This window comes from Setaria viridis, chromosome 9 (assembly GCF_005286985.2).
Source record: "Setaria viridis chromosome 9, Setaria_viridis_v4.0, whole genome shotgun sequence".
NCBI classification, from domain to species: domain Eukaryota; kingdom Viridiplantae; phylum Streptophyta; class Magnoliopsida; order Poales; family Poaceae; genus Setaria; species Setaria viridis.
In genome coordinates, this window is record NC_048271.2 from 2,575,670 (window position 1) to 2,590,429 (window position 14,760).

Genomic DNA, 14,760 nt, shown 5'->3' on the forward strand with positions numbered 1-14,760 from the left:
TTTCTTGTAAATTTATTTCAAACCTAAATTCGGATTTTATGCTATTTTATAGAAAATAGAAATACTTCATGATGATGAATCATCAGGTTAAGATCGATCTAAACCAATCCATTTTTTCTATATACATACGACATGCCAACGGTTAAACAACTTATTAGAAATGCAAGACAGCCAATACGAAATGCTAGAAAATCGGCCGCGCTTAAGGGATGTCCTCAGCGTCGAGGAACATGTGCTAGGGTGTATGTGCGACTCGTTCAGATCATGAGTTCAAACAAATAAGAAAATTTTTGAAGTATCCATGATCGGTACCAATGAATCGGATAGAGCTTCTCTATCCTAGATTTCTATGGTATATGGAATTTATGGTTTCCTTTGGTGCAAATTCAATCATCTAGATTGGAATTGCAAGAAGCAATTCCTCCATTGGTAGCAAATGGTTATCCATTAAGCGGAGGAAATAGTAATAAAAAGAAAAAGGTTTCTGCTCCTTTATCTTAAAAGAACGGACTAAAGGGCCAGCTACTTAGTCAACTTTCATAATTAAATACCGTCACTGTATGAATAACTCTTATTGTGAAAAGAGCTATTTACTCTATAATGGATAGGTAGAGCCAAAGAATGTGAACTATACAAGTTCACAATACCTTTTGATGAAATGAAAGAAAGGGCTCCGGTGTATAGAGAGGGCCTCGCCGTTTAAAAGGGAACCATAGAAACGATGGAACCCACTGTTTTTTTAATATCGTTAGAATTTGTTATTTCTATGCGAAATAAGTGAAGAGAATAGAATAAAAAATCGTGGTTGGGAAGGTTATAGTAGCAAAAGCCATTGGAATTAATATTTTATATATCGGAATAATTCGTTTTGTTATTAATGGGAAAAAAGAGGGTTAAAAAGAAGAGAAATCATTAGTTATTCATTAAGGTTAATTTGATTCAATGACCAGAGTTCCGCGAGGATATATAGCTCGAAGACGACGAACAAAAATGCGTTCATTTGCCTCAAACTTTAGAGGGGCTCATTTAAGACTTAATCGAATGATTACTCAACAAGTAAGAAGAGCTTTTGTTTCTTCTCATCGAGATAGAGGCAGGCAAAAGAGGGATTTTCGTCGTTTGTGGATCACTCGGATAAACGCAGCAACACGGGTATATAACGTATTCGATAGTTATAGTAAATTAATACACAATCTGTACAAGAAGGAATTGATTCTTAATCGTAAAATGCTTGCACAAGTAGCTGTATCAAATCCAAATAATCTTTACACGATTTCCAATAAAATAAAGACCATCAATTAAAGGGATAAAAAAGTAATATACAGGAATAATTAAAAACGAATTCCCGGAGAGGGAACTCCGGGAAGATACAATAAATTAAGATTAAGTGGTAGGAATCAACGAGCATGTTGCAATAAATAAAAAAACTATTTCTTTTTTCCCATTTTTCTTTCTTATAACAAACACAAGAATCAAAACTGGATTACTTTCTTTATATATGAGTCTGACCCTTTCGAATAAAACATCAACAATCGGAACTTAAGTTTCGATTGTTGTTTCTTAAATTCTGGTTGGAGTTTCTTAAGTTTCGATTGGAATTGAACTTTTGTGTTAATTGAGGAATATGTCTATTTTTTCTGTGTCTAGGACCAGTAATTATTGAAATTGACTGGGCTTGAAATTGCTTCTCATTCTCATAGTTACGAAATGGTAAGAAAGATAAAATACGAGCCTGTTTTATAGCAAGAGTAATTAATCGTTGTTGTTTCAAGGTTAATCTATTTATTCGTCTGGATAATATTTTTCCTTGTTCACTAATAAATCGATTAATTAAACTCATGTTTCTATAATCAATTCGATCCCCCGGGCCTATTCGAGAACGCCTACGAAAAGGTTGTTTGGATTTACGAAAAGGTTGTTTGAATTTACGAAAAGGTTGCTTTGATTTATGAAAAGTTTGTTTGGATTTACGAAAGGGTTGCTTAAATTTATGAAAAGGTTGTTTAGATATATACATGATTTATTCCTTATTTAAAAATTTGAAAAAAAAAATGGATTTCTTTATTTTATTAATTTTGGATCCAGAAGAAGTAGTCTTTCTTTGGTCCATATATTATTTAATTCATATACTATATATAAAAATAAAAATATAAACCCTCTATACAATACATATGAAATAATATCTACCTAAAATCAGATGAGTTGATTTGTATTTTGTGTTCCATCTATGTTCTATATATTTAATAAGAAGTTCTTACTCTTTCTGTTCTTTGGAAAAATTGAACACACGATGCTCCTATTTCTTTATTTCATTATGAGTCGTATGCTTGCGACAATAACGACAAAATTTTCTTAATTCTAATTGTCCGGGTGTATTGTGGCGATTCTTTTGAGTACTATATCTAGAAATCCCCGTCGATTCCTTATTGGTACCCTTTCGAACACAATTAATACATTCCAAAATAACTCGGATTCTAACATCTTTGCCCTTGGCCATGAACCTCCTTTCCTTTTTGGATCGACTTAACTTAATTCTTATACCTATTCTTTTATTCTTCTATTTTGGATCCAAAGAAGAAGAATAAAATCCATAGAAGCTCCTAACTAAAAATGCGATTTCTAAAGATTTTGTTGTAATTCTTCGAATTCTCTAACGAATCCAATAGAATAAAAAAATTTTGAAATTCGTAAATTAAGTAATAAAAAATAGAGAAATAATTAAAGAATACAATCCTTATCCATCTTTTCTTTCTTTTTGCTTCATATACTAAAAAAGAATTCAAAAAGGGAAAATTTTCGTCATGTCATGTCACGAAGAATTCTATCTCTCGCATAGGAATAACTAGAATTAAACTCTCGCATAGGAATAACTAGAATTAAAAAAAAGGGAATGACAAAGCATCTGGGAATAAACGATTGATTTCTATCAATAAACCTGCTAAAGCCCCAAACCATAGAGTACTTAGCACGGGTGCTACAGAGAGATATGTTTTTATATCCCGCATTGAAAATCCTCCTTCCGTATTGGAATACATATATGATCAGATACTCTTGCCCAAGATCCTTTGTATTTCTTTTGTTTAGGCGAAATTCCTAACTAAAAAAACAAAATCAATATTCTATATATATAGAATGATTCATAATAGACGAGATTTTCCTATCCCTAAAAAAGATGACCCCTTCTTCCTATACATTACTAAGGAATAGGAATCGTTCTTTTCTAGGTGAAATTCGACTGGATTTTAGATGTATACCCTTCCCTTCCTTGATTATATGAGACCAAAAACAAGAAATGACAAGAAAGTTCTATATAGATAGAGAAATAGAAGAAAATTACGATGTGGAAAACAAGAAAGGAATTATGTACAATCCCCTTGTAGAACAATTTGGAAAAGGGATGTAGCGCAGCTTGGTAGCGCGTTTGTTTTGGGTACAAAATGTCACAGGTTCAAATCCTGTCATCCCTACCTATTAATTCTCTCTTCTTTATGGGCAGTAGTGGGGAGATCAATTAAAGTGGGTATAACTTGAATTTGTGGATACTATACGGACGTGAGACACGTTAGGAGTAGAAAAGGATTTGCTTTTTGTTTTGAGAGCGCTCTTAGTTCAGTTTGGTAGAACGCGGGTCTCCAAAACCCGATGTCGTAGGTTCAAATCCTACAGAGCGTGATTCCATATATCTTATGTCAAAACAGAGTAAAATAACTTAAAAAAACAAAGTAGAATTGCAATTCCAATTTGACCTCCTCCAGACCAGAGAAGAGAGGAGGTCAATCAAAAAAGAAATATTACTCAATCAAAGATCCAACTGATCCCCACGCCTGTATTGCAAATACGCAGTCACGAATAATCCCGCTAAAGTAATAGGAATTAGGCCTAAGACGATTCCAAATAGAAAAACTTCAATCATTTCGATTTGTTCGAGGGGATAAAAAAAAAAGAGGTACGATCTATCTCTAAATAATAGTCTAAATTATCCACGAATCTCAATGACCAAGAAAAGAATTGATAATTAGTGTGGAAAAGAGTCTAGAATACCAGGAATCCAAAAGAAAGATTATTCTTTTCTGACTTATTCATTCAATTCATTTCAAATAAGACGTATCTTGTTCAAGCCAATAAATAGAGCTGGGGTTATAGTTAAAGCAGCCAGTAGAAAACCGAAATAACTAGTTATAGTAAGCATGAAGGGGTTAAATTCCATTTATTTTTTTACTACACTACATATGTTGGTAAAGCACTTACCTAAGTTATGGAAAATTCATAATTCATCGGTTATTTTAGATAATACTAAAAAACAAGATAGAGTGAGATACAAAAGTGTAAAAGAAAATCGATTCATCAGACGGGACATGAGTCCCTAATGCCGAATCAAGAGATTTGTTGTGGAATTTGTCAGTAAAGTAATAATATTAAAAACTAGATCATCTAACCCCATTGAAAAATAAAATTGGGTTTTCGGGGAAATTTTGGAAAAAAAGATTAATAAAGAATTTAATTTGAAAAAAGTTCTTTCTATTTCGGATTATTTCTTTTTCAATAGGATGGATTTCATCCTTTTTTTGGAACAAACGGTCAAATATTCCCCTATTCCTTCTTATCAAATATTCCCCTATTCCTTCTTATTTTAACTCATTGTATTCCATATGGAATAAGAGGAGAAGAAAAGCATTCCACGACCCCCGAAGGGCCCCCTGAAAAAGGGAACTCTTCCTTGAATTTACTTTTTTTTATTTATTTTTATTCGTTTTTTGAACCCCAACCAAAGTTGATTCGAAGTTACTTCAATTATCCTTTTCTTTTAAGTTCTTTTCGTAAAGTTCCATGCTTGCAGTTTGGTCAAGAAAGTTAGACTTAATCCAACAAACAAGACAAGGATTGATTACGAATCTTGATTCTTCAAAGAATCTATTCTGTTTCTTTCATAACGGATTATCTACTATTCGATTTTCTATTTATTAGATATTATTTTATGCTAACCAATTTCATTCCTTAAAGGGAAAGGTTGGATTCGAATGAAACTTTTATTTAACTAAAAAAAGGGATAGATTTTGCATATACTTATCCTTGTATTGCGTCAATATGAGAATATCCTTTCTAAATTCTTTATCTTATTGATCATTAACTTAGGTTTTCCCAAGATCTTGGCCGCTATTAGAAATGAAATTATTCTACTATTCCGAAGACAATGAAAATAAGTAGGACTCCAAAAATTGTGGGGTTCTATTGCTGCCTTGAATAACATGTAATTTCCCTATAGACAAGGAACAAAGAAGAGAAAAAAGGAATTCTGTTTCGGGACCAAGCAAAACTGGATTGCTGTGCCATAGGAAGGATAGCTATACTAATTCGGTATACTCAAAATACACCTTTGGTACAAAATTGACAATCTCACAAGGATGAAATATCAGTAATTTTCTATTTACTGGTCGATCCCATCTTTTACGGAATCAATTCCTTTTTTGAATGTACAAAAATTTGAGGAGCTCAGCATGTCTGGAAGCACGGGAGAACGTTCTTTTGCTGATATTATTACCAGTATTCGATATTGGGTTATTCATAGCATTACTATACCTTCCCTATTCATTGCGGGTTGGTTATTTGTCAGTACGGGTTTAGCTTATGACGTGTTTGGAAGTCCTCGACCAAACGAGTATTTCACGGAAAGCCGACAAGGAATTCCATTAATAACCGACCGTTTTGATTCTTTAGAACAACTAGATGAATTTAGTAGATCCTTTTAGGAGGCCCCCAATGACCATAGATCGAACCTATCCTATTTTTACAGTGCGATGGCTGGCTGTTCACGGATTAGCTGTACCCACGGTTTTTTTCTTGGGATCAATATCAGCAATGCAGTTCATCCAACGATAAACCAAATTCCAACTATAGAACTATGACACAATCAAACCCGAATGAACAAAATGTTGAATTGAATCGTACCAGTCTATACTGGGGTTTATTACTCATTTTTGTACTTGCTGTTTTATTTTCCAATTATTTCTTCAATTGAGAGAAAGAAAGAGAGTAGTAATAATTCTCTTATCCCATTTGGAAGGATACCATCCTTATAACTATCCATGACTGTTTTTGTCTCTAGCATGACCACTTGAGAAAATGTGGAGGAAAGTAGGGGAAATGGCCGATACTACTGGAAGAATTCCTCTTTGGCTGATAGGTACTGTAACTGGTATTCTTGTGATTGGTTTAATAGGTGTTTTCTTTTACGGTTCGTATTCTGGATTGGGTTCATCTCTATAGTAATCGGAGGATCCAGATTGTAAACATGAAAAAGTAGGAGCTTAGCGGGTCCTTACCCCCCTTTATCTGATTAGAGCGGAAAGGGCCCGCAGAATTCTTATAACGCGATTTTATTCCATAATCTAGAAATTGGTTACCTAATTTCTATTTGTAAAAATAACAAAGAGAAAACCTTTGCTCTGATGGTTAGAATCCCTCTATTTATTCTTTTGTTTGTTAATGATGTTAGTGAAGCAATCCATCGGTCCATTTAAAGCCCTCGCCTTTCACCCATAAAATGGATTCACTCTTATGAAGCAACAAGAAAGAGGGGAGAGGATCCAGTATTTTATTCCATGAAGGAAGTATCCTGCAAATCATTGATTTAGTTTCGAGTAATAAACTAATAAAACCTTAATCAAAACTACTCAACTAGCCTAAACCACCCTTAAATGGGAGGGTATACATTTTTTTTTACCAAATTTCTGTAAGTTCGAAGTTGAACTTAATTGAAAAAGTCAAGCAATTCCATTTGCTCAAAATAAATTTGTCCCCCGCCATACTTTCTTTCCCTCTGTTTGTCCACTACCGCGCCCGAACCTAAACAAAGGAAGTCCAAAAGATAGACCCGAATAAAGAATAACTAGTAATCTTTGACAAAACAAATAAGAAGAAAAATGATTCTTACTTCGATACAAGAAAAGAAGAATCGACACAAGAAAAAGGCAAAAAAGCCTTTTTCTTGTGCCCAATAGAGGATTAAGAAGACCCGCAATTCCTCCTAAAAGGACTTGTTCCTTTTATTGTTCTCGCCTCTGCCTTGGATCCTCTTCTTTTGCATGAGATAGAAATAAGGAATTCCAGAAATCGAGGCTTTTTTCTAACTTGATGGTAAGAAATCCCAGGATCTAGAAATTCATTTCGTACAATTGAACCTTTTCAAACTGTTTCTTTTTGAGAACCAAAAAAACTTGTGCCAAAATAACAGATGCGAAGAAGAACAAAAGGCCTTGGACGCGCAATGGATCCTGAAGCACTATTTCTGCATCCCCCTGACCAAACCCTCCGACATTAGGATTGCTTGTTAATGGTTGATCAAGCTTGATCGATTCCCCCTCTGAAACTAGAAGTTCTGGCCCGGGAGGTATAATATCAATCACTTGGCGTCCATCCGACGCATCGACTATGGATATTTCATATCCCCCCTTTTCTTTACGTAGTATTTTTTTTACTATACCTGTTGACGTAGCATTATAGACCGTATTGTTACTCTTGCTACCATCAGGATAGATCTGTCCCCTTCCTCGGTTTCCCCCTACATATATGGGATATTTTAAGAAATGAACGTCTTTTTTCGTAGCAGGATCGGGGGAAAGAATAGGAAAGACAATTTCACTATATTTCTTACCGGGAACAGGGCCTATCACAAGAATATTTTTTTTATTGGGACGATAACTCTAAAAAGAGAGATTTCCTATCTTTTCTTTCAACTCAGGAGAAATACGGTCAGGCGGCGCTAATTCGAATCCCTCGGGCAAAATAAGAACAGCACCCACATTCAACCCTCCCTTTTTACCATTAGCAAGAACTTGTTTCAGCTGCATATCATAAGGGATTCGAAGAACTGCTTCAAATACAGTATCAGGAAGCACTGCTTGGGGAACCTCAATATCCACGGGCTTATTAGCTAAATGGCAATTGGCACATACAATTCGTCCAGTTGCTTCCCGTGGGTTTTCATAACCCTGCTGCGCAAAAATGGGATATGCATTTGAAATAGATGTGCGAGTTATTACGTATATCATGATCGATACGGAAATCGATCGAATCATCTGTTCCTTTAACCAAGAAAAAGTATTTCTATTTTCCATGTCCAATCGCGGATCCCGGAATTTCTACAATAAATTAGATAGGTAGCTAAGCTAATCTAGTTCCCTATACACGAGTCTGTTGTCATTCTACTGCAACAGTTGTACTGGAATGATGAATACCTTGAGCAGGTAGAAATAGAAAGAATTTTGCTAAAAAGGAAAAGGCTTTCTTTCTAAAGGAAGAAATATGCTAATTTGATTAATATTAGGAAAAATATTAGGAAATCAAATGAGTGAGTTTATGCTTCACTAATCGAATGATAAATGACTACAAGTGAAGGAGATAGACGGTTTAAACAAAAAAAGACCCAAAATTTCAAACACGTGTCTAGAATAACAGGAAAACTACAAACAAAAATAGTGAAAATTAGCTCGTTAGGAGCCCATCCAAAATTGTTGTAGACCCAACGAATTAGTAGTTCCCAACCGCGGGTGGAGTGAAATCCAACAAAAAAATCAGTAACTAAAAGAATAAAAAAAGCTTTTATTGAGTCATTTAAGTTATAGAAAAATTCCTGAACCCAAGAATTCAAAATGACAAGTTCTTCTTTACCCAGAAAAAAAGAACCACTTAGAATAGCCAAACAGATTATATTTGTTGAGAAATGCAAAATGGTATGGAGATGATCCTCATTATCTATTTTGGCCAATTGTATTATTTCCTTGTGTATTCCTATAGGAGGTTTTTGTACATGTGTCTTCGGTTTCTCTTTTATCATTTCGTCCAAGAGAAAAAGTTCTTCTAATTCTATGAATCCTTCTAGAATCCTTTTCTCTTGAATATCAGTTAAGAAAGTTTCGGATTGCCTGGTATTCCACCAATTCTTAATCCAAAGTTCCAGGCATTTGTTAAAAGAGAAAGAGATTCCCCAGGGCAAAAGTACGATAAATACAAGATATAGGAAAGAAGGCAATGCTTTCTTTTTTTTCATTTTTGATCTGTAAATTGAGTTGTTAATGAATCCGCTTCATTCGCCGACTCTATTTCATTCGCTGAATATATATGATATTTCTTTTCTTTGAAACACAAATTCTATAACAAGGTTTGAGACCTTGTGTTTGTATCTATTTATCTTTTTGTATACTAGTGGAATTTCATTGTATTGGGTTCTTTCTTAGATCTAAATGGAGTGGAATAGAGAAATAAAAAAAAGGCCTTTCATATAAAAATGGAAGAATATTATGCCATATATCTCACTTGGATAAAACAAATTAGAAGCAATTTTCTCTTATTCTCGTTTGTTCCTTCCTTTAGATAAATACTCGAAAATCCCTTACAATTGCAAAAAATTGCAATTGGTACTCAAAATACTTCAATTGGTACACGCAAGAAATAGGCCAATTCGGCAGCTTTTTGTTCAATTTCTCGTGGAGTAAAAAACTTCTCATCAGTACGAGTCAAGGGAATGACCCCCTGGCCCCGGATTTCCATATAAAGGATACGACGAGGATAAAGACCCTCTTTAACCTGAATCCTAATTGATTGGATATCCCGCACAAGGAATCGAAGGAAGATGCGACGTTTTATTCCAGGGAATCCCCAACGAAAAATGCACACTATTCCCTCTTTTCTATCGAATCGGTCATAACCACTGCCTACATTCCACAAAATAGTGCACCACAAATAGGAGCTAATGAATAGGCCCGCGATTCCGTAGAAAGACATCACGACCCCCTGTGGAAAAAAAAGAATTTGTTGAGATGGAAGTACGGATATCATATTCTTACCAAGATAACTGGAAGCCCCAACCGCTAAGAATCCTAATGAACCTAGAAAAAGAATACAGGCCCAGAAAAAATTACCTCTTTTTCGAGAACCTTTTAGAAGTTCTATCCATATGTGTTCTGATCGCCAATTCATATTAGATATACTAAATCCAGTAGCGGTCAATTGAAATTGAGAGAATAAGCTAAATGATTTTGACTTTACTTTTTTTGATTCTGAAATAACCTTCAGTAGCTAGTACTCCTGTGAAATAATTGGTTAGATACATTGACTTTCTATTCAAAAAGAATTCGTGGATCCACTTAAAAAAAACTCGCTATACTCGGCTACGCATATGCATGAATTTATGCTCGTAGCCTATATCTGCATCCATAGACGTTTTTCATTTGTGTGTAGAAAGAGCTACATACCCTATCATATTATATTACTTACACAAAAAAATATCTGTATTATGATCCTGGAAATACATTAAGAAAATTGGGCCCCGTCGTTTCTAGACAATCTTATTTTTCTGCACATAAAGAAATAAGGAAGCCATTGCAATTGCTGGAAATACTAAGCCTACTAAAGGCACGAAAATAGAGGGTAAGTTAAAATCTGTCATAGAATATGTGTCTCAATTCAAATTTACTATTTCTATCTATTCGAAATATATCTTAAGATTCTTATGATATAATTAAGTATATCTATTATAAGGAATATTGACTATTGTATTTTTTAGTTTACAAAATAAAGATTTTGTATAGAATACTATTTTTTTTAGAATACTAAAGTATTCTATATCTATAAAAAAAAATGAATGGAATAGATAATAAGAAAATTGCAAAAAAGGGGAACTAATTAAAAATATTTGATTTTTCTTTTCCCATTCTCATCACCTTTCTATCCTTCTAATCGAACTTGAAATTGGAGTCAAAAGAAAACTATTGTGAAAATAAAAGAAATACCTCTTTCAGAATACCCTTTAATTTCACTTTAATTTAAAAAGTAGAAGTGGAATAGAATACCCGGTTGAAGGGTAATGATCATACGTCTGTAATGCATTGTATGTCCCAGAATAGGTCCCATTCTTCTACCCTTTCCGGGTAGTCGATGGCTATTCACAGCTACTACCTTAACACCAAAGAAGAGTTCGACCCAATGCTTTATTTCTGTCTTAGTGAATCCCGATTCGACATTACAAGTATATTGATTCTTTCCCAATAAACGAAGACTCTTTTCTGTAAATACTGCGTATTTGATTCCATTATCGTATGATAATACTATATTTTGATTTCTATTTGTTTATTGTATTATACCTTTATATATTCTAGATATATAGAATAGAAGAATCTCGATTTGTCAAGTCTCATGATCGTATCATGATCTATTTAAATTCGGCTCAATCTTTTTAGAAAAGATTGAGCCGAATTTAATTGCAATCAATTAGAAAAATAAAGAAGAATTACTGCATTTCGTAACTGATTTTTTCTCTTTCTATAGGGTATCCATCGCTTCGAACTCAAATTTGATCTCCTTCCATACTTCACAAGCTGCGGCTAGTTCAGGACTCCATTTGCAAGCTGCTTTGATAATTTCATTACCTTCACGAGCAAGATCGCGCCCTTCGTTACGGGCTTGTACACAGGCTTCTAAAGCCACACGATTAGCTGCTGCACCAGGTGCATTTCCCCAAGGATGTCCTAAAGTTCCTCCACCAAATTGTAATACAGAATCGTCTCCAAAGATTTCGGTCAGAGCTGGCATATGCCAAACATGAATACCCCCTGAAGCCACCGGTATAACACCTGGCATGGATACCCAGTCCTGAGTGAAAAAGATACCGCGAGAACGATCTTTTTCAATAAAATCATCGCGCAATAAATCAACAAAACCTAAAGTTATTTCGCGTTCCCCTTCTAACTTACCTACTACTGTACCGGAGTGGATATGATCTCCCCCCGACATACGCAATGCTTTAGCTAATACACGGAAATGCATACCATGATTTTTCTGTCTATCAATAACTGCATGCATTGCTCGGTGAATGTGAAGAAGTAGGCCGTTGTCGCGGCAATAATAAGACAAACTAGTATTTGCGGTGAATCCTCCAGTTAAGTAGTCATGCATTACAATAGGAACCCCTAATTCCCTTGCAAATGCAGCTCTCTTAATCATTTCTTCGCATGTACCTGCAGTCGCATTCAAGTAATGCCCCTTAATTTCACCAGTTTCTGCTTGTGCTTTATAAATTGCTTCAGCACAAAAGACAAAACGGTCTCTCCAGCGCATAAATGGTTGTGAGTTTACGTTTTCATCATCTTTGGTAAAATCAAGTCCACCGCGTAGACACTCATAACACGCTCTACCGTAATTTTTTGCGGATAATCCCAATTTTGGTTTAATAGTACATCCCAATAAAGGACGACCATACTTGTTCAACTTATCCCTTTCAACTTGGATACCGTGAGGCGGACCTTGGAAAGTTTTTGAATAAGCAGTGGGAATTCGTAGATCCTCCAAACGTAGAGCGCGTAGGGCTTTGAAACCAAACACGTTACCCACAATGGAAGTAAACATGTTAGTAACAGAACCCTCTTCAAATAGGTCTAATGGATAAGCTATATAACAGATATATTGATCTGCCTCCCCAGGAACGGGCTCGATGTGATAGCATCGTCCTTTGTAACGATCAAGACTGGTAAGTCCATCAGTCCAAACAGTTGTCCATGTACCAGTAGAAGATTCCGCAGCTACTGCAGCCCCTGCTTCTTCAGGCGGAACCCCGGGCTGAGGAGTTACTCGGAATGCTGCCAAGATATCAGTATCCTTGGTTTCGTACTCCGGGGTGTAGTAAGTCAATTTATAATCCTTAACACCAGCTGGTTCGCTGCTTCCCTATACTGTTTTAGCACGGTTCGTCGCTCCCTCGCGTGATGGTGCAGCTTTTTCAAGTCCTACACCACTGCATGCGCAAGAGATTCGGATGATTGTCGCTGAGCTAGTGCATGCATGCAAGAAAAGACAAACTTGCTGATGTCACCCACGTGCAAAACCGTTTGCTTAAAAAAACTATAAATCTTAAACCGACCATCAAAATTAAATTCCGATTGCACCATTAGATTTCTAACAATAAAAGCTCCACAACAAGATCCCACGAGACTATATTTGGATGAACTTTTTTTATTCATATTTTTTAATCAAGGTTACATATTTTCTCTGAGACATATACACGTAGAACAAATTCTACAAACTTATGGAACAAAACAATCATACGCATCAAACAAAAAATATGAACACAAAAAATACAAACGTATATCCTTAAAATAAATTATACAAACTTACAAAACAAATATAACCAATGCATGCTTGAAATGCAATAGAGGACGAAATTGATGGCATCACCCCACGTGCAAAGAAAGTTTGAATCTAAACAAATCTATAGAACTCTACATCTAAATTAAATTCCGATTCCACTAATAAGTTTCTTACAACAAGATCTTCAAAATAAGACCCACTTAGTATATTTGGATAAATATTTTTATTAACTTTTTTACCGAGTTGGAATTTTTTCTCAAATATATATATACCTATAAAAAAATTACGAACTCACAGAATAAAATAATTACTATTGGCGGTAGAATAATTAGTGCAGATAAATAACTATTTTATGCGAATAGAAAATTAAACATGAAAAAAAAGGTAGAATGCGAACAAAAAGATTATGCATCACAAACAAAAGATTAAGAATGATGAATAAAATAGTGGTATACCACGAACAAAAATATTGAACATCACGGGCAATCGATCGTACATGGAAAATATAGAACAGAAACATCACGAACAGATAACTTAGTCTACATCTTCAAACAACTTAGTCATGAAAAACTTAATTATTTAGTCATAAAAAAACACATAGATAGGAGAATATGAACATAAAGTTAGAAGATTCTTTAAGATACGTGTATACAGAACAAAATAACTCACGGAACAAAAGATCTATATACCTCGAACAAACAAATAATCCACGAGTCTCTCTATATATAATCCACAAATAATCTAGATATATAATCCAGTCTGTATAGTTGAACAGTTCAGTCTTTAAAGCCAACAAATAATTTGACACACAAACAAATAATTATACACAAAAGCAATCATATAATGATAGCCATACAAACTATTTATGCATGGTCATAAAAAAAGCAATAATAGAAAAGGAAATAGGGAAAGGAAAATGAATCCAATAGGAAAAAGAAAGATAAATTACGTATAAGAAGAAATATATAGAAGAGAATATGAATTAACATATAAAATAAATTATTAATTAATTAAGGTAATAAAAAGGAAAACAAAACAAAAGGTGAAAAAAGAAAGAAATAAGAAGGAATAAGAAAAGGAAATACGATTTTAAAGATATGATGATAACAAGAAGATAAAATAAAAGAAAGTAAAAGGTGAAATAAAATATAATAAAAATATAATGAAAAAATAAAAAGGAAAAAATGATAAATAGCATACGTTAAGGAGTTTCTATAAGATGGTTAGAAATAAAATAGAAGAAGAAAATAGGAATGACGGAATATAGAAAGGAAAAGAGAAGAGAAATGAAAAAAGCAAAAAGGACAAAGGTGTGACGTACGGTAGAAAAGTTAAATCAACAAGTAAGAGAGAAAATGAAGGAAATAAATGGAAAATAAAAATAGGCTAAAAAGGTTAAAAAACAAAAAATAAAAAGAATGTAGTAATGGAAGGTAAAAGAAGAACGGAAGAATTACGTACGGATATAAAAAATGAAAAGAATGAAAAAGCAAAAACGAAGAAAAGTAGAACGGAAGAATTACGTACGGATAGGAAAAATGGAAAAGCAAAATCGAAAAAAAAAAAGAAACAAAAGCCTTACGCACGTCATCAGCTACAAAGCAGCTCAGCAGTAGCTGGAGT

At 34.2% G+C, this 14,760-nt stretch overlaps 1 protein-coding gene and 2 non-coding genes across 3 annotated transcripts; 2 read left to right on the plus strand and 1 right to left on the minus strand.

Moving 5' to 3' along the window:
* Window positions 1-3,393: 3,393 nt before the first annotated feature.
* On the plus strand, window positions 3,394-3,467 carry TRNAP-UGG (transfer RNA proline (anticodon UGG)). Its single transcript has one exon. It is a non-coding gene; the product is annotated as a tRNA-Pro (tRNA).
* Window positions 3,468-3,598: 131 nt separating this feature from the next.
* Window positions 3,599-3,672, plus strand: TRNAW-CCA (transfer RNA tryptophan (anticodon CCA)). The gene has a single exon. It is a non-coding gene; the product is annotated as a tRNA-Trp (tRNA).
* A 1,125-nt stretch (window positions 3,673-4,797) lies between these two features.
* LOC117839279 (ribulose bisphosphate carboxylase large chain) lies at window positions 4,798-13,221 on the minus strand. Its single transcript, XM_034719586.2, has 2 exons — window positions 13,165-13,221; window positions 4,798-12,717 (listed from the first exon to the last, which is right to left on the minus strand). Exons 1-2 carry the CDS (start codon window positions 13,219-13,221, stop codon window positions 11,317-11,319), a joined length of 1,458 nt encoding a protein of 485 aa, XP_034575477.1. The 3' UTR covers window positions 4,798-11,316.
* Between the last annotated feature and the right edge of the window lie 1,539 nt (window positions 13,222-14,760).